Source organism: Lissotriton vulgaris, chromosome 2_1 (genome assembly GCF_964263255.1).
Source record: "Lissotriton vulgaris chromosome 2_1, aLisVul1.2, whole genome shotgun sequence".
Classification (NCBI taxonomy): Eukaryota; Metazoa; Chordata; class Amphibia; order Caudata; family Salamandridae; genus Lissotriton; species Lissotriton vulgaris.
In genome coordinates this window covers 785,959,780-785,986,354 of record NC_141687.1, presented here as the reverse complement: position 1 = coordinate 785,986,354, position 26,575 = coordinate 785,959,780, and the positions used below count along the sequence as shown (strand labels likewise).

Here is a 26,575-nt window from a genome sequence, read left to right as displayed (position 1 = left end):
CCCTTCTAGCTACAACATTATTAGACGCGACCGAGTTAAGAGATCGGGAGGGGGCATAGCCTGTATTTACCATAACAGTCTCTCAGCAAGTCAGTCCCCCTCTGCTACTCTCTTATCCTGTGAATATATGTGCATAGACATCATCAGCAAACATAGACCCCCTATGCAACCTACACATTTTTTGCCATCCTTCTGGTGATAACCTCCCTCTGATTGAACAAACTATAGAAAGCATCTCATCCAACCTGGGTCGACAAAGCCCCCAGGTCTTCCGTGGTGACTTCAATCTTCACTGGAATGACCCGAACGATCTGGCGGTGATCAGTCTAAAAAACCTCCTGGCTGACCTCAACATGACGCAATTCTGTGACAGTCTACCACACAACTTAGGCTCGTTCCTCGATCTAATCATCTCCAATCCCAATTCCATTCAGTTTGAATCTATTGACCTGTGTGACTGATCGCATCATCACTATATCAACTCCCGAATCCTAGAAAGGTGGAACTCCAAAAGAGGGCAACCTTTAAAACAAAAACTCTGGAAAAGATCGCTGCATAACACAAACCTAAATGAGCTTATTTCCCACTGCAATCTGTCCTTCCCGCTGCCTGCTTCCATGTCCGACATTCACAAACTCAATGAACACTACAACAACTCTAGCCTGACTACCCTGAATGCGATTGCCCCTCTTAAACTAAAAAATAATTCCAACAAAGACTCCAAATCATGGTTCAATGACAGTCTAAATGCTGATAAACGCAACCTGAGACTAGCAGAACGCTCCTGGAGATCCTCTCCATCTATTCACCTCCTTAAGATTCTAAGACTAAGAAGGAGTAGTTACAACAAGCACATCAGATCAGCGAAAGCAACCTTCTTTAAATCCCAACTGGATAATGTTAAAAATCGACCCAAAAGGCAGTACGAAATGATTACGTTACAAGCCAATAACACGCCTATCCAATCTCCTCTCATCTCCTGCTCTCAGCCTCACTGCAGTGACTTTGCAGACTTCTTCCTTGAAAAGTGAATTGGATATAAGGTCAGCCCTGATCGATCTATCACTCCCTCCTGACTCCTCCTTACCCGAGCTGCCTCTCATTGTTCCATTGCTCCCCTAAAAATAATGCTTCTTGGGGTCATTCATACCCCTCAACGACACCTCCGTATTAAAAATTCTTGCTACCTTGAAACCTTCAAATCTCTTCAATGATCCCCCCATAATATCTCTAAAGTCATGATAAGGTCACTAGTCCCGCTCGGTCCAAGATTATCAATGCTTCTCTCCTTCAGGTGAAATCCCTAACTGCCTAAAGTTGGGTCTGGTTCTGCCTATTCTTAAAAAACAGACAGCTGACCCTGAAAATCTGAATAATTTTCGCTCAATCACAAACATCCCTACTCTGGCAAAACTCCTTGAGAAATATGTTCATGAACAATTGTGTAGCCACATTGAGAAATTCCAACTCCTTGATCAATTCCAATCTGGCTTCAGGCATGGCTACAGCACTGAAACAGCCATCACTCACATAGTTGACGATGCTCTCACAATGCTTGGCCAGAACGAATCTTGCCTACTAATCCAACTCGACCTCTCAGCAGCGTTTGACACTGTCAAACATGACAATCTACTGAGCCTTCTGGAACACAGGATGGGGCTTTCAGGCATTGTACTAAAATGGTTTGCCTCCTTTCTCAATAATAGAACGCAGAGTCAAATCCAATCAAACTGTACTCTTGGGGGTGCCACAAGGGTCCTCTCTCTCCCCCACGCTTTCCAATTCTTTCATTGAACCTCTTACTGTAATCCTCAAAGCATCTAACATCCAATATCACATGTATGTGGATGACACCCAATTGTACATGAAAATCTCTTCCCCCTGAAGATATTAAGATACTCAAAGGAACCCTGCTCAAAACCCAAACGTGGTTTACCTCCAACCACCTTAAACTTAACGCCCTCAAAACGGAATTCTTACTTATATCACCGTCCAAGCAAACCCCCATTGTGGAGAAATATGTGAAAAACCTCTCCGCTCTCAACTGCACACCCCACATCATTGATTCTACGAAATAGCTAGGAATAGTGCTGGATAAGAACTTAAACATGCAGGATCACATCAGCACTTCTATCAAAGAAGCAAATTTCCAACTGAATTTCCTTAGAAAACTTAAACTTTCCTTCCCCATGATTACTTCAATCTGTGGTGCAATTGTTAATCATCTCACGGTTGGAATACGGTACTGCCACACTCTGTGGGCTACCGAGATACAGATTAGCCCCCTTCAGAGCATCTCTGAATGAGGCGGTTGGGCTTATCACTGTCTCCAAGAAATCCAACCACATTTCTCGTAACCGGAAATCTCTCAACTGGCTTTCGTTTGAGGCAAGGATTCAATTAAAAATTACTTGTAGGACACATAAAGCACTGCATTTACACACCCCTCCGTATCTGCCAAATAAGCTCGAACTGTCAAGGAGCTCCAGCACCCTGCTTCTCAAGCCCAAGAAATATAAAAAAATGAAAACCTACAATCATACTTTCTCAGGTATTTCCCCGAGAATCTGGAACTCCCTTCCTTCGGAAACTAGACTGATTCCTTCTATGCCTGCCTACAAAAGGAAGGTGAAAACTTTACTGATGAACACTGTGCTGAGCGAGAAACTCTTGCCCTTTCATCTCCTATCATGTAACACTGATTATGCCCTACTTGTCAATTGTATTACCCCATTGCCTGCCTCTTTTATGTCCTTTTGTTGTCTTTTTTACCGGGTGTTATGGTTTTTATCTTTGCCTTATATCATTATATTGCTTGTTCTTTCTTTATATCATTGCCTTTTGGGTTTCTCAACTCTTATGATACCCACTAGGGTCATGTTAGTGCTATATAAAACTTTATAAATAAATACCATGCATACTCCACGGTACCCTACTCAACTCTACTCAGCACCACTCCACGCTTCTGCACTCTACCCTGCACTACTCCACACTATGCCGCTCCACACTGCCTCACGGCACTCTTCTCTGCACCACTCCACTCTTCGCCACTCTACTCTACACCACTCCACTCCACACCAATGCACTCCACCCCACACTACTCTACAATGCACCACTGCATTCTTCACCACTGCACTCTACACCACTCCACGCCACTCAACAACACCCTACTCTGCAACACTACACTAAATTCCACTGCACTCTACGTCAATGCACTCTACTTAGTACCACTCCACTGTACGCCAGTGCACTTTATGCCAATCCCCTTTATGCCATTCTCATCTACTCTGCACCACTGTACTCTACCTTGAAACAATCTACTCTATGCCACTGCATTCTATGTTACTTAACGTCAATGCACTGTAGACAATTGCACTGTACTCAACTTTACTCTAAACCAAAGCACTCTAAGCCACTGCACTCTATGGCATTCTACTCTGCACCACTGTAGTTTATGCCACTTCACTATAGGCCACTCTACTCCACTCTACTCCACTTCATTCTGCGACACTCCACTCCACTATACTCTACTCAATGATACTCAGCTCTATGACGCTGTACCCCATTAAAATCTGCTCCATTGATGCTCTACTCCTCTCTATGCCACTACACTCTGCAGCACTCTACTCCACTCTACGACTCTATTCCACTCTACGATGCTCTATGCAACTCCCTCTATGATGCCACTCAACTCTGTGACACTCTACTCAACTTTGACACTGTTCTCCACTCTACGCCAGTCAACTCTATACCCTTCCACTCTACAACACTCGACTACCTCCAGGACACTCCACAAAACTATATGCCACTCCATTAGACTCCACTTCCCTCCACTCCATGCCACTCAGTGCCACTCCATAACACTCCACTTTACGACACGCCACTCTCCTTCACCCCACTAACTTTTAGCCATGCTGCGCAGGAGCCACTCTGGTTTACAACATTGCCAAAACATATTGGCAAAGCTAAAAGCTCTTGCGTAGGCAAGACATATCATTGAAAAGATTTTGATTCACACAGGCCTCTGCAGAACACTTTTTAATGGTTTGGGAAAGACATGGGTCCTGAGCTTGGTCCATAAATCAACACTTGGAGATAGTAGTATACAGGTCATCAGAAACCTTGTCTGGTTTCAATTTAGTATTGTAAGGAACAAAATAAAAAAAAATCAATTCAGGGAGACAGGGTAATACAGTTCATCAGAAACCTTTTTAGTTTTAGTATGAGGCTGCCTTTAGCTCAGAGAGCTGCATTTTTTCTTCCCCTGCAGTTTGCAGATTTCAAGGGCTGGACTCCAGTTGTGTAGGAAACCAGGAAGAGCACGGCCTGGATACAGTTGTTACATATGAAACTGAAACCAGATGAGAGGTAGAAATAATGGATGAGAAGTAAGGTTGGTGATAGCATTTAGGGATGAGAAGTAGGTACAATGGATGAGAAGTAGAGATGATGGATATCAAGTGGGAATGAGAATCAGATATGAGGGATGGAAAGTTGGGGTGAAGTAGGGAGGATAGATGACAAATAGGGATGAGAAGTAGGAATGAGGAATGAGGATATCCTTAAATAGATGCTCTATGAGTTACTGATTTTATTTTGGGTACATTTTAAAAATATTTGGGTTGAATCAATATTGACTACAACCTTTTACTGGACAACAACAAGAAACCGTTACAGAGATCCAGCCTGCTTAAACATCCTCCAGTTTCAGAATTGTTTTAAAAACTCCTGTCTTCCAGCTGACCTTGTCTTTGCTAATCAATGATAACCCTGTCCATCTGCATTCCTCTCTTTGTCCACTTATGTTTTTTCAGTGTCTGTCGTAATTTTCCTTTAGGGTATTTCCTTGTCTTATAAATGTATTTTACATATATTTTAAGAATACGGTTATAGTTACTTGGGAGCAGATTTACAAGAAACTAAGGCAGCACGGTGCATCAAGTCATTTTGCTGCACCAGGCTGTGTTCATTTCGAAGCACAGGGATGTGACATATTAAAAACAATATTTAGCATCTCTGTATTTCCCCCTCCCCCCCCCGCGCGCTGGCACACAAACTGCTGCCATGCGCCGGCACCCTTGCACCATGGTACAGCATGCCTGCGTTGTGGGGAGATTGTTTTTGCGCAGAAAGGGGTACCTTCTGAACAAAAACAATAATTTGAGGTGTTTTCCTCTTCCAATGTGTCCTTTAGAATGCAGCACGCATTGAAAGAGGAAAAGAACGAGGAGAAATGAAAATATTTCTCCTTGTTGCACCTTGCTACGCCAGCGCTAGGATGGTGTAGCATACTAACGCATTTCCAGATTTACGATTCCTCATAAATCTGGAAATGCATCAGTGGATATGGGTGTTGCTTGGGAACACCCAGAGCAACACCCATGTCACACCCCTAACACGCAAAGTGCTGCATGAAAAGGGGCGATATTTACAAGCTCAGGTAAAATCATGCAGGGTGACTGTACCTGTGCTTGTAAATATCACTCAGCATGTTGCGCCGCCGGTGCATCATGCAGCGTAACGCACCGGTCTTGTAAATCTGCCCCTTCATTTTTTGGGGTTTTTAATCTGTAAAGCATTTCATCACCCATTTCAGAATTAGGCCTGTGCTCTAAAAGCCATAAAATAAAAACATTAAAAAAAAGCATTTAAGATAATGAATGCAGACCGAAGGGTTTGGGCACTGCAAAGTTCATAAGTGGAATACAATTTTGCAATTAATTTCCGTGAAACTTTTAATTTCACGTACATTTTAGGGTTAAAGTGATCTTTTCAAGACACCTTTTTATTGTTTTTGTAGAATTGTATTGTTTCAGTGGAATTTAGGAATCCTTTTAGAAATCTTGTACTTTATTTAGGGTTCATTTTTGTTCATGTTATTACATTGTGGTCTGTCTTAATATAAAATCACTTCCGGCGATGTCACTAGGGTAACGGATATTTGATGTCACTTCCCTGCTTTGAAACTTCACTGGGGAAGGATGAACGTGCTTCATTCGGGAAACAATCTTGATAAAGGATATCAGCGGTAAGGATATCTCGGTGGCGTAGAAACACCATGTAGGGAAGCATTGTTTAGAATAAATGAAAATGAAAGATGTAATGTGCCGTCGATAATATTTAGCATTGTACGCGAAAAGAATTTGAAATTGCGACTTTTGGAAAGAACATTTTATGTCACATTAACGTTCCATTTTAGTACAATTTAAAAGCATATTAACAAACTAACTCCTTTATGCACGCGTAAGTAAACAATTTCCAATTCTGCTTATTAATATTATTTCTCTATTTCAACCCTGTTCTAATCGATTGCATCAGTGAATCTGCGCAGCCTCGTGCCAACCACACTTCTACGCTTCTAAACAGAAATGAAAGTTAATCGCTGTGTTTAATGTGACAGAACTGATGCGGGTAACCGAGTGCACCCTTTCCCTGTTCCACACATAGGTATACCGACGTTCTCCTCCGCTGCCGGGAGCTTGACTCATGGACTCAAGACCTCTCCCTCCCGAGCGTTGTCTGGATATCAGGATTCTTCAACCCCCAGTCCTTCCTCACAGGTAGGAAGCACATCACAACTCATTAGTAATTTACTGCAACAGTAATTTTTATAATTACTGCCAGGAGGCCTCATTAAATTTGATCTAATGAATAAATATTGTATTTTTCAACATGATTACCAGAACAGCTTAAACTGTGCGCCGTAAACAATATTTTCATCCGAACTCATCGCATATGAACAACTATAGATTTTTATTTTATTAGCCTATTGCCTGGATTTATATAACTATAAATATGGATTCGGTGGCACATAAATATCGTGCACCGTAATGCATGTTTTCTACTGGTGTGTCTGGAATATAAATGTGCGACTCTTTTGGGTAACAATATTATAAAACAAGTAAAAGTACAGGAAAATAAAGGCTCCAGGCGCTTGGAGTTTAAAGGGCATATCTTTGCATACCATTAGTTCAATTAAAAGTAATACCATACCTAATGAAAATCCTCTAGTGCAAATCCGGCTAAGGTTCAAATTGGAAGAAATTAATGTTTTGACCTTGAAGTATTTATGTGAAAAGAACTTAAGTCCTTGACAGTGCACTTTAGCAGTCTCAGGGGAGTAGCACAGGCCCCTGCAGCCTCTGCAGCGCGGGGGTGTTATGGGGGTGCTGCAGGAGGGGGGGTGGGGGGGGGGGCTCATTCAACCCAAGACAGATGAATATTTGTGAGTTGTGAGAGCCTCAGGGGGCCCTCGCCTTTTCTGCAGGAGAACACCATCAATTATACGTCCCCCCTTTAGGCAGTGTGACAGTCCACTACAGGATACACTTTAAGTGTACCACTTTGTACACAAACACAAGATGTGAACTATGCACCTACATTTATGCTATGCCTACATGGATTTTCAAGCCAGTTTAATATGGGGAGAAAGCAATCTTCCTGTAAACACTGGTAGTTCATTTGCTTCCAGCAGATCCTCGCGTGACCTCCCCACACCCAGGGAAGAGCCGTGTGAAGAATGTAGAAGCTTTGCCCACCACATCTGCCGCCCTATTTGTTCCAGCTTCCAAATGGCATCTGTGAGAGGCCAAACAGGGAAATGGGGAATACTGACTTTCCAAGTGACGGTTTTTGCTACTCCCGCACCTCCTGGACAAGAAGAAGAGATGAGAAGAATGACGTTCATGGTCCTGAGCAGGCCACCGGGATTAGGGGTACATGCTCCATAATTAATCTAACCCACCTTCCTCCAACCACCCATTGTCAGAAGCCACAACCAACACACTCTCTGTTCTTGACCGACCAGAAGGACACCAATTTCTGGAGTAAATTATTGTCATTTGGAGCAGTGAGAGAGGACAGATATGATGCATAAATATTTCAGAAGGAAGGAAAGTGAATATTTTGGATGGATGCAGGGGAACATTAGTATTTTTATTAAAAATACAATGCTTGAGGGTCTTACCCTCCAACCCCACCCAAGGAAACATTAGATGACAGCCATGAAAAGGGAGGCAGGGCGGACTACTGATCTCATAGAAGGGGCGGGGAGTACTCTGGGATGGATACTATGGCTGCTCAAGAGAGAGCTGCAGACTGTGATCAGAGTGTTGACCAAAACAATTAAGGAGATAGTGAGGGGAAAGGGGGGAGAGAGGGAAACCCATAAGGAATTGTTGAGAAATCAGGATGAGCGGTAAGTGTTGAGGAAAGTGAACTCAGTCAGAAAAAAGAAACTGTCGAAATGGGATGGGTAAAGAAGAGAGAGAGCAGGAGCTGCTCAGAAAACTGCATAACAAATTAGAAAACATGAATGGTGATGTTGGATAAGAAAAGTTGTGGAAGCAGAAACTCCAGAAGAATGAGCAGAACAGGCTCAGGAGGACAAAAGCAAAGAATGAGGACTGCTGTGGTGTTGAAAAGAGAAACCTGCCAGGAAAGCAAAAATTGCTAATAAGAGGAAACTCATGAACCAGAAGGGAACTACTGATCATTAGAAAAAAAGGGGGCATGGGTGAAAATAGCAGGGAGAGCAGACGTTGCTGATAAAAATAAGGACACAACAAGTATGAGGAAAAACAAAGCTTAAGAACTCTCTAAAGATAAACACAAAAAAGGCAGAGAGGTCTTTGAGAGTGCCCCTGTAGCTGTTGTAAGAATATTGATCAAATGTTATTGAGAGTTTGGTGTGCAATACAGAGGGTCTTAAATTATACATGACAGGAGACTGACAGTCAGTGATAACGGAGAGTTCAAGAGTTTCTGCATGAGCTAATGTGAGAGTCACAAATATGAGATCAGAGTATTGACCTTCAATTGACAGAAAGTGGCATTGAACCAGAAGGTCTAGGAGGTGAACACATCCTAGCAGTAAGTAAGCTATTCAGGTCCTAAAGATGGCTGCATTGATGTTGATAGTGCACCGTTTTTCTAGATAAGTCTGCAGGATTTCTGAATTATGGAATGATAATTGAAGGAAAAGGAGTAGTGACTGTTATTGGCTTTCTGTATTTATGTCCTGTATAGACTGGGCAGATGTTGGTAGCATTATCTATCAATAAGGTTCATTCCATTACACCACATTTCCTTAATGAATCGGTTTTTGAGTTTGAGCATATTTTAGATCTTGACTTCCTGGAGGAGGCTAGCATTTGAGTGGTGATAAGGTATTTTAAGAATGGAGAGATGTTTTTAAATGTGAAGATGACACTTGTCAGGCAGCAGCATTTGTCCAGGGTTTGAGTGATGCGTTGGAATGTCTCAGCCAGAAACATGTTTTGTATAGCTCCCATCAGGCACAGAGTGTTTCCAAGGGTGCTGTTTTTCAGCTCATTTATCCTGAGACATATTTATCTGAGGTATTTGAATTGCTTGGACCTAACCACAGGCGAAATGGAACCCTTCACATAAAGCTCTATCAGACCAATCTGAGAATCATTGGAGAAGGGTGAGGGAAAGAAGTAAGGAAACTAACATTAAGGTACATTCTGAACCAGTGTGTCTTTACGGTTTTCTGGAAAATTGCGACTGGTGATGATACTATGCTGTCTGGAAGGCAGTTTAACAGGTTGAACAAAAAGGTCCATTCTGAACAGCTACATCTTTACGTTTTTCTAGGACAGACTTTTTTTTTGGGTGTTTAGCCTTCGGTTTGAATTGCTTAATCCTTAGTACAAGAAAGATTTGTTCATTGCAGAGAAGTGTGGCTCAATGGTTAGAGCGGTTAGAGCGGTAGACCCTGATACAGAGGTCTGGCCCGGGACCAGGTTTGAATTCCCGCCTCGGCAGGTCTTGGGCCCAATTTCCTCAGACCTGATAATTCTCGCCTCAGTGCCTATTCTAATCATGGGCCCCACTCTGCAACTCTGGGCAATAGCTTGCTAAATCTCCACAACGGCCCCAACAGCGCTAGGCTGCCTGGCTGTACCTTGGGGGTGCCCAGGAGTGGGCGCCTCCCAAGGAAAAAGCCAGGAAGGGTTCCACAGCGGTATTCGTACAAGCACCGGAGAGACCCCATGTGGGGTGATTCGGGCGCTATACAAGTAATACAACATTTACATTTACATTTACATTGCCTTAGGCAAGATGTCCTTCTAGTGATCCCCTCACTTCCATTCAAGTGTAGTTTAGCCTTCAAGTCGCTGCTGAAGCCAATAAGTATAGCTTGGGATTGCATACTACCATCTAGTTGGAAAAGCCCCAGAGTTCTGAAATCTATGGAGGGAACAGGTGGTTTCAGTTTGCTTTGAAAAAGGAGTTGGAACGATGTATTTTTTATTTTGAAGATATTATGATTGCTTTTTAGCTTACTGTAAATGGTGTAGCCAAGCTATTGGAGAGTAGGATCATGGTGTGAGAGCTATTATTCCTGTCAGTGCTCAAAGCCAATCTTGAACAGAAGGCAAAGAGTATTTTGATTGCAGGAGGAGGAATTCAGTTTTCGTGGAGTTTATTTTAAGGACAATGAAGATATCCAGTTCATTAGATTTTCTGGTAAGATATTTAGGGTCATCTGTATCAAGCCTTTTTCCCGTTTGCAAACAGGCAGATTCTCAGAATTGGCCAGTTTGCGAATTGGAAAAAGCCTTTTGAGATGTATCATCCCAAAAGGCCATCGCAAAATAGAGAATTGCAAAATTAGCAATTCTCTATTTTACGAAAGCAATTAAGGAATTGCAAATTGTGATTCCTTAAATGCAATTCTAGGAGCACCAGAAATTTGCTATTTGCCTTAAGGAATTGCAAATTACCACCAACTTCAAGTTGGTGGTAATTTGTGATTTTCTTTAAAAAAGCACTTTTTTGATTTTTTTAAAGTGCCATATGTCGCACATACATGCCCTGAGGGCATGTATGTGTGCAAAACGTGCACACATGCATATTTCAGGGGTGCAACAGTATGTCCTTTAGGCACCCTTGCAACCTTGAAATTGCATTCTCAGTTTGCAATTCTCTAATTGGTAATCGCAAATTGAGAATGTCTTCCCATTCATTCCTATGGGCCTTCTAGCCCATAGGAAAGAATGCAAAGCTATTCCTTATTTGCGAATTTCAATTTGCGATTCGCAAATAAGGAATATGTAGGATTCGCAAAATTTTTAGCAAATCCTACATACATTTCATTTTGCGATTCTCTAATTGTGATTCGCTAAATATCGCAATTTGAGAATCGCAAAACTCTTTTTTGATACATATGACCCTAAGTCTTAGCATGTGTGCAGGATTTTAGATTTCGAGATAAATTTGTGTATCATCTGCATATTGGTGCTCTGATAATGTTTGTTTGTCTTGCAGCATTGAACCTAGTGGTTGCATATAGAGGATAAAGAGTTAGGATGAGAGGATAGATCCCTGGGGCATACCACATTTAACAGGTAGAGAGGGAGATCTGAAGGATCCATTTCAACAAAATGGGGTGTACATGACTGGAAAGAAGAGAATCATTGCAGCACTTGATTTACAAGCCCCATTCTAGATGATGCATATTAAATAGGGTTTGTTAACAGCTGCAAGATATGCATGTTTGTAGGTGGTATGTCCGTAGCGTGAAGTTAGCCAAGGGAGTGATTTGTACTGTGCAGAGTCAAAGGCAAAGGTACTGAAGGCACTGAGTGATTGGAAAGGTATCTGAGTTCTGTGTGCAGACGTGGACTATGACTGCATCATGAAGTAATGTTCTTTAAAGAGTCGTGTTTCCAGCACTTTCTTAAATTGGAGCAATGTTAAGATTTTCCTGATTAATATGTGGATATGGTTCCAGATCCTCTGGTGAATAGATGGAGAATGCATGTTGTTTTTTTTCTTTTTAGCACCTGTTTGTTTCTCGTCTGATGGTGTACAGGATGCAGGTGTGCTAAGAGTCACATGAGAAGGTAAACTTAGCAGACAAACAGTCAGGGGTGCCAGTCACGGTTGCTTTGCGCATAACGCGGTCGATTCTGAAGATGGTGTGGGCCAGCTAAGGGAAGTCCATGGAGGCTAGGGGGCATATTCTTTCAAGCCTGTGATGAGGCAAGCTGTGGCCTTATAGCTGGCCAATGTACAGGCAATGGAGCTTAGTGTTGCGACAACCCAGATATGAGGTTATAAGGACTTGAAAAGAAGTTCTGAAATTGCTTTGAGAGAAACAAACAGTTCCTTGGTACCAAGCTGTCTTGGTTTTCTTGATGATCTGTGCCTTGAGAAGGAGTTTAGTATTCAGGAATTATGTTTTGGTAGGGTTGATTTTCAGTTAGGGACTGGTTATGCAGATGCACGTAGTGTTTGAAGCATTGGATGCCTGCATCAGAAGAGATTTTCAAGTAGAGTTGTCTGTTATTAGCACAATGGTACATTTCATTGCTGTTATTGTTTAGTAGAGGCCCCAAAGTCTCCCTTTGTCGGCTGATGGTGACAAGGAACAGTATGGAACCCAGGGGTGCTCCAAAGTTGATAGGTAGCTTCTGGGACCAGGAGGTGTCCATGTAACCCAATTGGTGTTGGCTAGCGAGGTCAGAGGAAATCCAGTGAAGTAGGTTGGCAGTGTAACCTATTCAAGACTACGGGATGTGTATGAGGTTAGGGTGACTGGTGGTGTAGAAAATAGCTAAGAGGGCCAGACATGTCAGTAGATAAGGCTCATTGGTATCAGTGATCAGACGGTCATTATAATTTGTAAGGTAGCTGGCTCCATGATGCAGACTCATCTGAAGCTGGCAGTTGGGCAGTAGATTGCAGGTACTGATATGGTCTTGGAGTTGAGCACAGACTGATTTATCAGTGATCATGCTAATGAAAGGCAGGTGAGTGATAGGCTGATATTTGATGAGATAATCAAGGTCTAGAGTGGGTTCCTTCAGGAGTGGGAGCATTTTAACTGTCTTGAGAGCTTCTGGGAAGGTGCCTTGCATGACGGATGTATTAATGATAGAGAGTAGTGATACATAAGCTTCTCCAGACAGAGCTTTGACAAGGGTCAGACATCATGTTCATAAGAGAAAGAGTTGAGGGAGTTGACAGCGAAGTCTGTGGGAGAACGCATTTACAGATAACTATTGTGGGATGCTAGTCAGAGGGCTCAGTGTAAGGGATGATGCAGGCTTGGTGTTGTCAATATCCTCTCAGACAGCCTGTATTTTTTCATTGAAGTGAATGTTTGACTTGCAGCTGTCTGTGGCATGTGAACTATGAGTGTCAGGGGGTTAATGCAGTGCTTAATTGTCTTGAAGAGCATTCTTATGCTTCTATTTGCCATTTCATTGATGGTGTCAATATATTAATAGGCTAAGGCTGATGTGATGAGTTGTCTGTGAGTTGCATGTAGGCGCATAAGTAGTTTGAGGTCGTTGGGGATTTTGTTCTTTCATTTTATTTCCTGTCTACTGATGGAGTGTTTGTTTTCTGTAAAGTCATTTGAGTGTCAGGTTACTGAAGGATCCAAAGAGGTCCAGGAGCACTGAGAGACAGATAACTTCCTCGTCAAGCATACAGAGTATAGCATCAAACATCTGGATTCTTGCTCTATCTGTGCTACATTTGGGACAAAATCCAGATTGGGGGAGCTTAGTAGGTTATTAACAGAAATCTGTGAAAGTTGAAAAGAAACACTATTTTCAATGCTTTTTACACTAAAGGGAAGTTTGGAAACTGGTATTCGTTCTTGAAACTCCCTGTGTCAAGCTTTGGTGTTGGGGCAATATAGCCAAATTTTAGGGTAGAGGGAAATGTACCTTTTTCAAAGAGGAATCCATGTGTCTAGTAATGAGGAAGGCTGGTTTCTACACAAACCTTTATTACGTTTTCTGGAATAGTGTTGGCAGTGTATGTAGAGGGCTTACTGGAGGAAACGAATTGTAGGAAAGATTAGTTGTTCAGGGACTTGAAGAGTGGCCATTTTGGAATCTTCTATTCTGATATTCTGAGAGGTTTGGAACATTGCAGGATTTTTTCTTAGTTATTGTGTATCACTGTTGTCTTCTCAGTGATGAGGTTAAATAAAGCGGCAGCTAGTACCCAAATGTTCACACTACTTGGTGATTTTAACTTTCACTTGGAATGCAATACAGACACAGATACTCGAGACCTAATAGACCTACTACAGGGGATTGATATGATGCAGCTGGTATCTGACCCCACACACAGAGCAGGACACACCCTAGATGGGATCTTCTCGAATCTCCCCAGTCTAAAAGTTACTTCGGTTCTACCAGTCTCCTGGTCCGACCACTCTGCAATTTACTTTGATATTCCCCTCACCACCCCTGAAAAACCACCCAGCACCAGAAACGTCCCGAGACAAGTCAGAAAATGGAAGAACATTAAAGGGGACGATCTGGATAACTTATTAAAAAATTCCCTGACCTCTTTTCCTAACAACGTGGAGGAAGCAGCCAACTCATATAAGGCCTGGCTGGACCAGGCCTGCTTACGCTTGGCTCCCCCCAAAACCACCCACTCCACCCGGACGAAACCGGCCACTCCGTGGTTTACTGAACAAATCAGGGAACACAAAATACGATGTAAAAAGCTCGAAAAGGTCTGGCGAATGAATTATAGCGAGCTGGACAAACAAATTCTCAATTCCGAGCAAAGACGCTATAAAGAAAGAATCCTACATGCAAAAAAGGCCTTTCTTTCCAAACAGATTGAAGATGCCAGCAATACCCCAAAGAACTTTTCCAGACGGTCTCTTCCCTAGCTAACCCAAAAACCATAGAAATTCCCTCCAGTCTCGCACTATGTGAAAGCCTGGCCACCTTTTTTCGTGAAAAGGTCGAGAACATCTTCTTTTCCTTAGATAGCCAGGTGAAGATTTCCCCCTCGACTGAGGATCCAGATTCCCCCAGACCTGCGGTCAGTCTTCAACAGTTCGAACCCATCATGGAAAAGGATGTGATGAGTCGCATACAAAAAATCAAATCAGGCTCCCCTCATGATCCTTGTCCCACTGCAATAGCCAAACTAGCACCAGATGCCATCGCCAGGGGACTCACTCCCCTCTTTAATCAGATGCTGGAGAAAGGGGAATATCCTTCCAGATGGAAACGAGCCTCCATCCTGCCCCTGCTAAAAAAAACTAACTTAGACATCACGGAAATGAACAACTATCGCCCAATCGCCCGACTCCCCCTTCCTGCCAAAATAATAGAAGGTAGCCTGAATGCACAACTAAGCACCTTTCTAAAAACAGGGGATCGTCTTGACTCTTCCCAGCACAGTTTCCGTGCGGAACACAGCACGGAATCCGCTCTGATCAAATCAATGGAAGACATAAGGCAAGTGATGGATACAGGAGGCAGAGCGGCCCTGATTCTGTTGGATCTTTCTGCGGCCTTCGACACGGTCCACCATAAACTTCTGGTGGACCGGTTGAGGGCCTGTGGAATCCAGGGAAAAGCACTAAAAATCCTTCAAGCGTTCCTGTCAGATAGAACACAGTCAGTGGCGCTAGGAGACCATGAATCACAGTCATTTATACTACCCTGTGGAGTCCCCCAGGGATCTTCGCTTAGCCCTACCCTTTTTAATGTTTATGTGTCTACCCTTGCCCCGGTGATTAGATCGTTCGGTTTTCAACTCACGGCCTATGCCGACGACACACAGATTGTGGTGTCCCTGCTACCCGGCAACACTGACAACACCGCAGACAGATTCAGAAACTGTATGCACGAAGTGGGATGCTGGATGGCACAAAGCTGCCTTAAACTGAACTCCTCGAAGACAGAGGTCCTGCTTTTTGGAGATAGAGAGAACTTTTGGTCCCCGAGGTGGTGGCCAGATGAAATGGGACCACTCCCCGTGCCGGTTGACAAAGTGAAAAACCTGGGCATTCTTGTGGACAGCTCACTGTCCTTTAAACCTCAGACTAACGCACTCTCTTCCTCGCTCCACTACACCCTCAAAACCATCAGAAAAATTCTCCCTTACCTGGAGAAGAAACACAGGAAAACCATTGTTACTGGTCTAGTGCTTTCTCGCCTAGACTACTGTAACAGCCTGATGTTAAATGCCCAGCAGAATGTACTCAACAAACTCCAACTGTTGCAAAATGCAGCCGCCCGCCTGATCACCGACACTCCCAAATTTGCATCAGTATCCAAGGACCTGGAGGCTCTACACTGGCTGCCAATTCGTAAGAGAATTGCATTCAAGGCTTTGTGTATGGTCTTCAAAGCCCTTCATGATATGGGCCCCAGACACATGAAACTGCTCTTTCGCTGGCATAAACCAGCACCAACCCTGAGGTCAGGAGAATTGGCCCTGGTTACGGTCCCCTGAATCAAAAGAGCTCGATGGGGAGGTAGGAGCTTCTCCCTTAGGGCGGCAGAGGCCTGGAACAAACTTCCACTCATGCTCAGACAAACTCAGAATCTGATGGCCTTTAGAAAAGGACTCAAGATTAGGCTTTTCACTCAGTAAGCCTGCGCTCTCACGTTTGCCCTATCAAACCAGTGCCAGGACACCTCCGGGTAACAGAGCGCTCAATAAATGTGCTAAATAAATAAATCATCTGATGACCATGGTAGCCAAGCCTGAAAGAGTATTCTTGGATGGTTTGCCCATTCATTGATTGTTCTTAGTGAAATAATTATCTATGGTTAGAAATATTAGGCTCTAGTGGGCTTTTCCTTAAGATTTGGGATGCATTAGCGATGGTGAACAGGGTATAATGGTGGTCACCTCACTATTGCAAGGAGGGATGCATTTGCAGTATTACCATTGAGAGTGAACCACGAACAAGCATACCCCTGTTTTGTGGTACATGAGCAAATAAGTGAATGTGCAAATATTTGGATGTATATCTGCTCTAGGTGAACATCTCATGGTCATCATGCATCCACAGAAAGAAATCTCCCTTTTACCAACTTTCTGATGTTTGCTGTCTTTAAAGTGTTTCATTCCAAACTAGTGCCAGTATCAAGAAGTGCCTTTCAAGCACACCCATTATTTTTTTACTACAAGCTTCTACTTTTAGACCATACTGAACCAGCCTCAGACAAGCAGCCGGGCTTCCCTGCAAGCATGTTTGACTACAGCTGGCTTCAGCAGACTGCTAAAAAAATAAGGAAACAGCCTGACTCTCGAGTCAAACGGCTGGGTGAGACGAAAGTAGGGGCATCGTTATCATTTGTGTAGCAGGTTCAGTGGCACCAGAAGCTAAGTTGAAGAGGATCCCAATGCACCTTAATTATGGCAGTCCTTTATTACCTAACGTGGGGGGGGGGCAAAAGTCCCTTTTTCTTTACCTGCTGAAGGGCACATGACTTTTGTGTGGTGCCCCAAAGTGCATAATGATATGAAAACTACCTTACAATAAATGAAGCATTTTCTTGGGAATCTAACAAGGACTGAGCTAAGGCTGAACTGAGGTATTGTGTCATTAGACATAGCTACAGGTTTCATTCCTGATCATGAAGCAATGATGTGATCAATGGACTATGGGCCTGACGTACTAAGACTGGATTCCCAAAAAGCAGTCACAAATATCGCACAGACTTTTTGCCAAATTTGGAATCACAGGTGGTTACAGAGTGAGCAGCCTAATTAAAATTAATTAGGCAGGTGGCAATTTGAGATCCCTGGCAATTGGCTGCAATCAAGGGGAGGGTTTGTGGCCTTCAATGGGACAGCAGACCACCTACCCTTTGATTGCATTTCAAAATGCAGATTTTTTTTTTCCAAAGCAGCCCAATTTCATTAGAGTCCTCCAAAATGGACCTCTTCCCCGACAATCATTTATCACCACAGCTCGGGAGTTGGTAACTTATCAGTGGTTTGTACGTAGAATTGTGGGTTCAAATCAATAAAACAGTTTTAGCAATTCGAAGTTTGGGATGAACTCCCAAAACACTCCCCTTCAAAATTGCAGTTCGCTAGGGTTCGGTAATCCCATTTTGAAATTGAGAAAAACTTTTTCAAATGGGCTTTATACAGTGGAAAAATATAGAGTTTGAGCCCACAGAATCCCTTAGTAACTCTAGTCTCACGTTTCCTATTAGGGAATTGAATGTTCTAAAATTAATGCAGTAATTTCATGTTTGAATGGGTGATGAGAAATCAAACACATTTTCAGGAAAGTGCATGCTAGGTCGCCTTAGACATAAAATACGAAATGACAAAAAATCCGAGGTGGATTATTTAAGCACTCTGCGATTGAACAGGTTTTAATTGAGCTTGATTGAACGCCGTTAACAGGCTATTTGAGTGGCAGTGCACATTCACTTAAAACCGGGAGGCGATGGCTGCTGTATTTAACCACAATGGCCTTGTTTTCAATACACTCCTTGGAAATCACTTGACAATAACTGCTCTGCTCAAGTGGAATAGGTATGTAACAGCAGTGCAAGGAGAGATATAACGAGGGAAGGGGAAACCCTTCCAACAGTTCTTCGGAATAAATCAGAGACTTATTCAGGCCTTTGCAAAAAATCATGTCCCCAAAGTGACACCGCTGTGACTGTGACCAGGGTAAATTTGCCTCCCAAGCTTCACTGTTAGTAACTTTGTCACAATTAAAATAAGACGGTTGTCCTTTTAGATTAAAGGACATTTGTACTAATCTTTCACGCAACACAGGACAGCAAGCAAATTTGCTGCGTTGAGTGCAAAGGAGACAGCAGAAATGCTCCATAATTACAATAATATGAAGCATTTACGATCTCTCCTTGCGCTGTCGCATTGTGTGCTGCCTAGCGCCAATGCAGGCAGGATTAGTTTTTTAACCACTTCGATGCTGATGATGGAACCGCTCCGTCATCAGCTGCGGTTGGGCTGTGCTGATGACGGAGCGGTTCCGTCATGGCCCGGCCGCCACGCCTGCGCGACGCTGATTTCACGCCTGCGCGGAGCGTTCTATTGAGCGGGCGGGGCCATGACGGAACCACTCCGTCATGAACACAGCCCAACCGCGGCTGGTTACGGAGCGGTTCCGGCACCAGCATGCGGCCGCCCCGCCCTCTTAGCGCTGCGGCGGAATAGCCGCCGCAGCAATGTGGTTATAGAGGGAGGGACACCTGCCTGCATAAAAACAATCCTCATAGGTATGCAGAATGCAGCACACATGGAAAAAAGAAATAACGAGGAGAAGTAAAGATATTTCGCCTTGTTAACCCTCATTAAGGAAGGCGTTGCATTTTGTTGCATTCCCAGGTTGTCTAGCTTTAGTAAATGTGGGAAAATTAATGGGTGGATGCATGGAAACTCCCATTCTCCACCCATGGAATATATCCCAATTGAAATGTAACATAATGCAGCTCAAACAGTTGCGTTGCTTTCAATTTCTTAAGAAAGCCATGCAAGGCCAGGCAAATCCGGCATTGTGCACACAGAATAAGCCTTTGCATTGCTCTGCTTTGCCTTGCCCGATGGCAGGGCTTATATATAGGCCTAAATGTCTTTCCAATCATGCTATACTGTGTGGAGCAGCAAAGCAGTGTAACCGCAAGGTTCCCAAAGAGGTTGCCATGGTGTAAAAGTGTTCCATGATTCTTTTAACAATGCATTATTTTGCATCAAACAAAGCAAGGGCTCACAAAATGAAAAACATTTGACACTGAATGTAGATAACACACCTCATGACCCCAAGCAAGCAAAGCAACACCAGAATTAGATGTCCTGATAAAACATTAACATTCAAGAAGCACAGAATACAGTACTTTACAGTCCTTTATAGCACTGGGTTGCAGGGGCAAAAAGTAGGGAAAAGAATGGACAGCTGTGAAATAGAGTTTGAGAAAAATCATAACAATACTAACATAGAAGATCTTTGAGGGGCGTCGCCGAGCAGCAAGATGGCCGCTTAATAGAGTGGCTCTGCTGGCCGAGCACATCCTCCGACAAATATCCGCTATCTGCCTGCTGATCCAAGGGCACATACCCAGGCATCTTAAGGAGTGTCCCCTGCAATACAAATTGCTGTGTTCAGATCCGCGCTATTGCACATATTGGTGCAGGACCGGCGTGGCAAATCTGCAGCCTGTTCCGGGCGATCCTGCTGGGCGCTGCGGTGGAACTCCTGGCGTTGGTGAACCCTCCCCTCCCTGGGTAACGGTGATCCGGGAGCTTGTGGGAGTGAGATAGGTGCTGCCTCTGCGGGACGGACAGACCCGGGGCCCAGCGCAAGGACAACGCGGTCTGCCTGAAGGCCGAGGACAGTGTGGCGGCCTGAGGCGATTTCTGTGAGTAGCGGGCGTGGAAGCGGCACAGGACAACAAGTGTGAGTGCGACCTCGCTGGCCTGCTGGTCCTAGCTGGGAGGCAGGATGCGGCCTTCCCCCCTCTCCCTACTTCTGGGCCTCAGCACCCTCGCAGCTACGAGAACATTACTTGCAGCAGAGACATCATAGCGCCATCCTGCGGGGGTGGACCGGCGCCGATACAGTGGGATTAGTGACGCCTTCACGCATTGCACAGCTCTCCCCAAATAGTGGGCTCTGACACTGTGGCCAAACCTTTGGCGTAGCCAACTCCCTGCATGAACCTCTGCTAAGCAAGTGTGTGAACATTGTAGCGTGCAGAGCCTTAATATTACTGCGCATCTACCAAGACGCGCACCTCACTGCAGCACAAGGATTGTGGGCGCCACGCAAGGTAGTTGGTCACTGTGCCTGCCAGACAGAAGGGGCCACGGACTCTGTCTCGGGCATGTGTGTGAGAGGGAGGCGGAGGGTGCCACCCTGATCGCAACTCTGTTTGTGGACACTGGGTCTGCCCTGAGTGAAGATATCGCTTGACCCGAGTGCTGGGACCTCGTGGGATTGGCCCGTGCTGGAGCTGCAAAGAGCTGGATCCACTCCGGATCGGGCCAGGGTTTGCCAACTTGAAGGCAGAGGTGAATGCGGCATTAGCAGAGTTGGCTCCTGTGTCGCACACCATCTTGGCGTCCTCCCCTGAGTCCGCTGGCGGTGGCCTCAGTGGATTAGTTTTGCTGTCTCTGCGCAAAGGGGTGTCGCAATGCCGCTGGAGATCCCCCATGAGGAAAGCGGACATCAAGCAGGACAACGTATCACGCGTCTATAGGACCCCAAAGCCCCACAAATTACGTTGATGCCCGAAACGCAGTTGATACGGAACAAGATGACAACATCAGAGGCGTGATGCTGGAGGTGAGGGGCAGCCTGCGAGCAATCGATACCAAACTGGACTCACTGGTGCAGAGAATGGACCAGTTATCCCAGAAAGTGGACAAACACGAAACCCGACTTGACACATTGGAAACCAGAGTATCAGACTCGGAGGATTGTCAGGAGGAGACACAAGGATGCCTGCTACGAATAGACAAGGTGCTGGAGGTCATCAAGGCGCGCAACGAAGACCTAGAAGCAAGGTCCAGACGAAACAACATGTGCATAATGGGCATTCCAGAGTCCAAGAACATTAACAACATGGAGCGCTTTGTGGAGGAAATGCTGAAAGAAATATGTGCTGAGGAACTATCCCCAATGTTTCTTGTGGAACATGCCCACCACACTCTGGGACCTCAGCCCCCCCCCCCCCTCCCCCCTGGGGCCTCGCCACCACCAATCTTGGCGCGATTGCTAAACTATAGAGACAGGGATACCGTCTTGTGGGTGGCCAGGGAGAAAGGTGAAATCCAATACCAGGGGAACAGAATTGCGCTCTACCCAGATTTTATCCAGGCAGTCCAAACAGCATGCAGAGAATTGATTCCAGCCAAGAAACTGCTCCAGCAGACGGGCACGAAGTATGATGATGTACCCTGCAAAGCTTAAAGTGCACACGGGGGCGAGCCCCTGATAATCACTGAAGCAAGCACCACCTTGAAATATGCCAATCAAAATGCCAAGAGACAAACCAGCCGGGATGGGTCATCCTCGCCCTCCTCCGGGCAACGAGCTAAGTGATAATGACTGATGTTGGGGGGATATGCACCCATGGTACGGGACTGTTGTAACACTTATAACCACAAATATGTTAGTTTATGCCACACTTTGTTCATTTCCCTTGGAACTCAATGTCTGTTCACATCATGAATCCTTGTGCCAGAGTTAACTAATTATGCTCAGCCACCCTGTTCTTATGGGACAGGGTAGTATTCAGGCAACCCCACGCCCCTATGGGATGATTCCCTGTTGCTCCGTATTTCGAGGGCTTTACTGCACAGTGAGTTGTTTCATAAGGGAGGCACAACCGGATTGGGGGGTTGGTGTTGATGGAGGGGGTTGGGAGGGAAGTTATTGAATGTTGTTTGTTGAAATACGACTCAAATCTAAAACTAACTTGTCACCTAACGAAGAGCACAACACACTGTCCGCAATTAAGTCCTGCACACAACAATACATCCATGTCAGACACAGAGGCGCATGACGTGAGAACTGGGAGGCCTCGGGACGGGAACCTCACATACACACATCACACCACTCAACAAAGCCTTTTAACTGTCTAAACTCTCCTGCATGACCTGGAATGTACAGGGTCTAAACAACCCGAAACATGCGGCTGGTACATTCCTATTTGGTCAGACATGAGGTTGATATCTGTCTCCTACAGGATAACCTCCAACAGATGGAGCTAGGTGCATACAGCTAGCTACTCTAACTATTCCAGTGGGGTGATAATTTTAAAACGCAGAGGTGTGCCCTGGCAAACACAACAAGCGGTGTGCGATCCAGAAGGTCGGTATCTCATCCTAAAGGGGACATTATTTCACCAGCCACTTATTGTCGTTAAAACATATGGTCTGAACATGGATGACCCCACATTCTTCCTACAAATTTGGCATGAGGTTCAGTTGATGGGAGACGCTGCTGCAGTACTGACAATGACCATGGACAGGAAGGGGGGGACCAGCATTCACCATCCCTCAGGCGGCGGCAGCTCTAGACAGTATAATATTGGACCCCTGTCTGTTCGATTCATGGTGAGCGCTACACTCCATGGTCCGCAAGGGGAAATGCATTACACAATATCACCAGGCATGGTCCAGAATTTATTTCTAGCTACTGACTAGAGACTTACACGTCTGGATTCAAGATATCACTCACCAGGCACAGACTCTATCTGACCATGCCCGATGGCTCTGTCGCTTTTGGTCCCGAAGCCCTATCAGCAGCTGTTTGCGTTACGCCTGCTCCCAAGCACACTACTAGATGCTGCCTTTTGTGAAAGTATCAGAAGGCACATTAGGGAGTACTCTGGGCACAACACTGGATCGTTGACCATGGAGGGAGCTCTATGGGAGGCATTGAAGGTGGTGATAAGGGGGCACTGCATCACTGGCCATTCTGGAGTGCTGCGCGACATTCGGGGCTCTCTGAGCAGATTAGAAAGGAACCTCCATGATTTAGAGACACAGTATTGTGCAGCACCATCGCCTTCGCTTCTAGCTACGTTACGCGCTAAATTAACGGAGTATCGGGGGAGGCAGAGCGTGAGACCAAATTTCTACACAAACACACAAATGCACGTAAGGGGAGTGGGACAGGCCAGGCAAGACCATCGCCAACCTATTGTGGACACCCAGAGAGTCCCCATTTATTACCGAACTGGCTGCAGCAGACGGAGCAACAGATCGTTCCCCACTGGATATTCTGGCAACTATGAGAGGCTTCTACGCGCAACTTTACACATCCAGCTCCAGCCCCCTTAACGATATCCTGCAGGAATACTTGAACTCCATTGAGTTAATCTGGTTAAGTAGAGCACACCGCGAGTACTTAGAGGCCTTACTTTATGGTGGAATCATCAAACAGGTCATAGGTGGCCTATCCGCGGACAAAGCATCCGGAGCGGACGGCTTGGTGGCCAAATTCAATAAAGAATATTCAGAGCTCTTGGCACCACGGCTCTTGGCCGTTTATCAGGAGGCCATAGAGTCTGGCTGGTTGGCTGCCCGCCTCAATGCGTGAGGCCATTATTATAACTGTCTTAAAACCAGACAAAGACCCATCGCACTGTGACTCGTACCACCCACTAACCCATATGCAAAAATCTTTACTAAACTCTTGGCAGTCTGACTCCAGCCACTGCTTCCTCTGATTATACGCCCGGATCTGTCTGGTTTTATTCCGGGGAAGGCCACACCTCACAACCTCCGGACGCTGATTGCTTTAATACACTACATTGCACCACATGTCCTGGCAATAGCGGCGCTCCTGGACGCAACTAAGGTGTTCCATTCTTTGGAATGGGAGTTTCTGTTCCGACTGCTCCAGCGAATAGGCCTTGGCCCCGTTTTTAGCCACTGCTGTATATCAGCTATATAAGCGACCACGCAATGAAGTGGGTACTGTTGAAACTGTACGTTGGGCATTGGAGGGTCTGCACAAACAAGCGAAATTGGAAGTGCTTTAAGCTCCTTCTATGCCACTGGCCAACAACCCACAGATTCCTCCATTCAGAGGCCGCGGGCATGGGAACAGACGATGACGCATCAGCTGCGGGTGGGTAGGGACCTCGTCCCCGGCGAGACCTTTCTAACGCTGCAGCAAATGTGCAACCCAGCAGACCCATCGGCAGCGGACATGTTGCTATATTACCAAGTGCGCGTTACACGCAGAAGCAAGTTTGTCACATTTCCGACCCCCCTCCCCACACATTACCAGCACTCGAGAATGTTCTCGCGGTGGAACGCGGCCGCAAGCTAATTACTCACTTATACTATATTACGCAACGTGATTACCCACTCACTATCCCAGGGGCTCGCACGGTGTGGGAGGAAGACATGGGGATGGGAGTCACAGACGACCAGTGGAAGCTTATTTGGGGTCAGTTAAAAATGCTATCCTCTAACTATCATCTTAGATTGAGCCACTTCAAGTACATCTACCGCTTATACCGGAACCCGGTGCAGCTGTACCGCATGGGGTTGCGGCCCGACGACTGCTTCTGGCGATATGGAGTGGCGCAGGCAACATTCCTACACGTAGCTTCGGCAGTGCCACCCCTTAACCAACTTCTGGAGGCCGACACTACGCCACATACACAACATAATTGGCGGGGAGCTGCCCTGCACACCGCTGGTGGCGTTGTTGGGCGCTATCTCTGATGTCATGTCGAAACTGAGGAAGTTAATGGCTAAGCTTTTACTCATGGCAAAGCGCAAGGTGGCTCTGCATTGGAGGGCGACCCTCCCGCCGACAACGAAGGGAAGGATCTTGAGTGTCACTCAGAGCAAGACTCAGCTGGAGAGCTTTTGGGAGCTAATGCCAACACGAGTCCGCCCCGGGACATTTGACTGGTTAAACACAATAGATACCATGATGATCCCTAATATGGACATTAAGAAATGATAACTCCTCTGCTGTACCGTAATGTTGGGTAACTGTCTGACCTATTGTACTGAGCTGATACTTGTTGTAATGGAAGCTGAAATGTGTGTATAACAATATTTACTGTATGTGGTTCTGAACATATATACGATGTGCCTATGATGACAACACCTATATTCCACCGACTGCATGGTCAACAGGCAATGTACTGCTGTTTGGTTTTGTTGAAGTTTGTAACTTTACAAATGCAAATAAAAATAAAAAAACATAGAAGATCTCTCCCCTATCACCTTCACCTCTTGTAGACTTGTTATTAAACCAGTCTTGCTACATCATTCAGCTGCGCATCACAAGAGTCAGGACATTCAACCCTCGGGCCGGTCCAGTTTTTGTAGGAACAACTTTGCAGCATCTACCAGACTAAAGAAGAGTTTCTTCCCAGGTAAATCACTTATTTTGGGCGTGCACCAAATTTCTCGTGATGCCTATCAAGGCGTTCTTCCTAGGTAAGGGCCCCCAGCTCAAATCAGGAAAAAGCATACTTGCCAATCCTCTTACTCCAACCTCGGTTTACGATGCAATACTTCTAAAATGTTATCACAAAAATCTGCAGAGCTCAAGACCACCCACACCTTCTCACAAATTGATTTTTCATTTACTTCTTCAAGGGGAGCGTACAGGTGGGTAGATGGCAGTGGCGTAGATAGACCCACTGCCACTGGTAGACGGCATCTGCCCACTGCTTTTACAGAGTAGCTGCCATCCACCCTGCTAAGAAGTTGAGCTCCACCCATGGAACACCTCCCAAGTTGAAATGTAATCTTACATAGCGCAAACAGCTGTGTTGCGTCACATTTCTTTACAAAGCCACGCAAAGCTGAATTTGTCCCTGTGTACTATTCAGACACCGTGACACATTCAGCAGCGCCTGTACATTGTCTGCTTTCCTTCCCAGCAGCAGCGTGCAGATAGGGAGGGGGCTTTGTTATTTGGAATTCCAGCTGGCCCCAAAACAAAGGGTGATGTTAAGGGGCCATCCGTCCTCCTCTTGTTTTGTATCCTGGCTGAGAGCTATCTGGTGCTTCACACCCAGATGCAAATACAATGAAGGGAAAACAAAGGCGCACAGCATGTTATTACTTAACAAGTACTGAAGAGAGGCATCGTTTTGACTTTGATCAGTCCCTGTATATAAGAGATATGCATGCACTGTAAGAGTGCAAGATGTGTTGGCCTGTCCCAGTATTTACACGACTATCAATTTAAATACCACTATTTTGATTTCTTTCTTTATAGCGCCACTCATCCCAATGCAGGGTGTCAGAGCGCTTTACATCACACATACATATTATACATTGAAAATAAATC

The 26,575-nt window shown here is 45.1% G+C and overlaps 1 protein-coding gene across 1 annotated transcript in view; it reads left to right on the top strand.

Annotated features, from left to right (window-relative positions):
- Positions 1-26,575, top strand: part of LOC147731161 (dynein axonemal heavy chain 11-like) — a 1,538,124-nt gene that overhangs the window by 1,415,898 nt on the left and 95,651 nt on the right. The window contains exon 45 of the mRNA XM_086956147.1: positions 6,448-6,560. Within this exon, the coding sequence (XP_086812273.1) occupies positions 6,448-6,560 (113 nt within the window). The remainder of the gene's footprint in view (positions 1-6,447; positions 6,561-26,575) is intronic.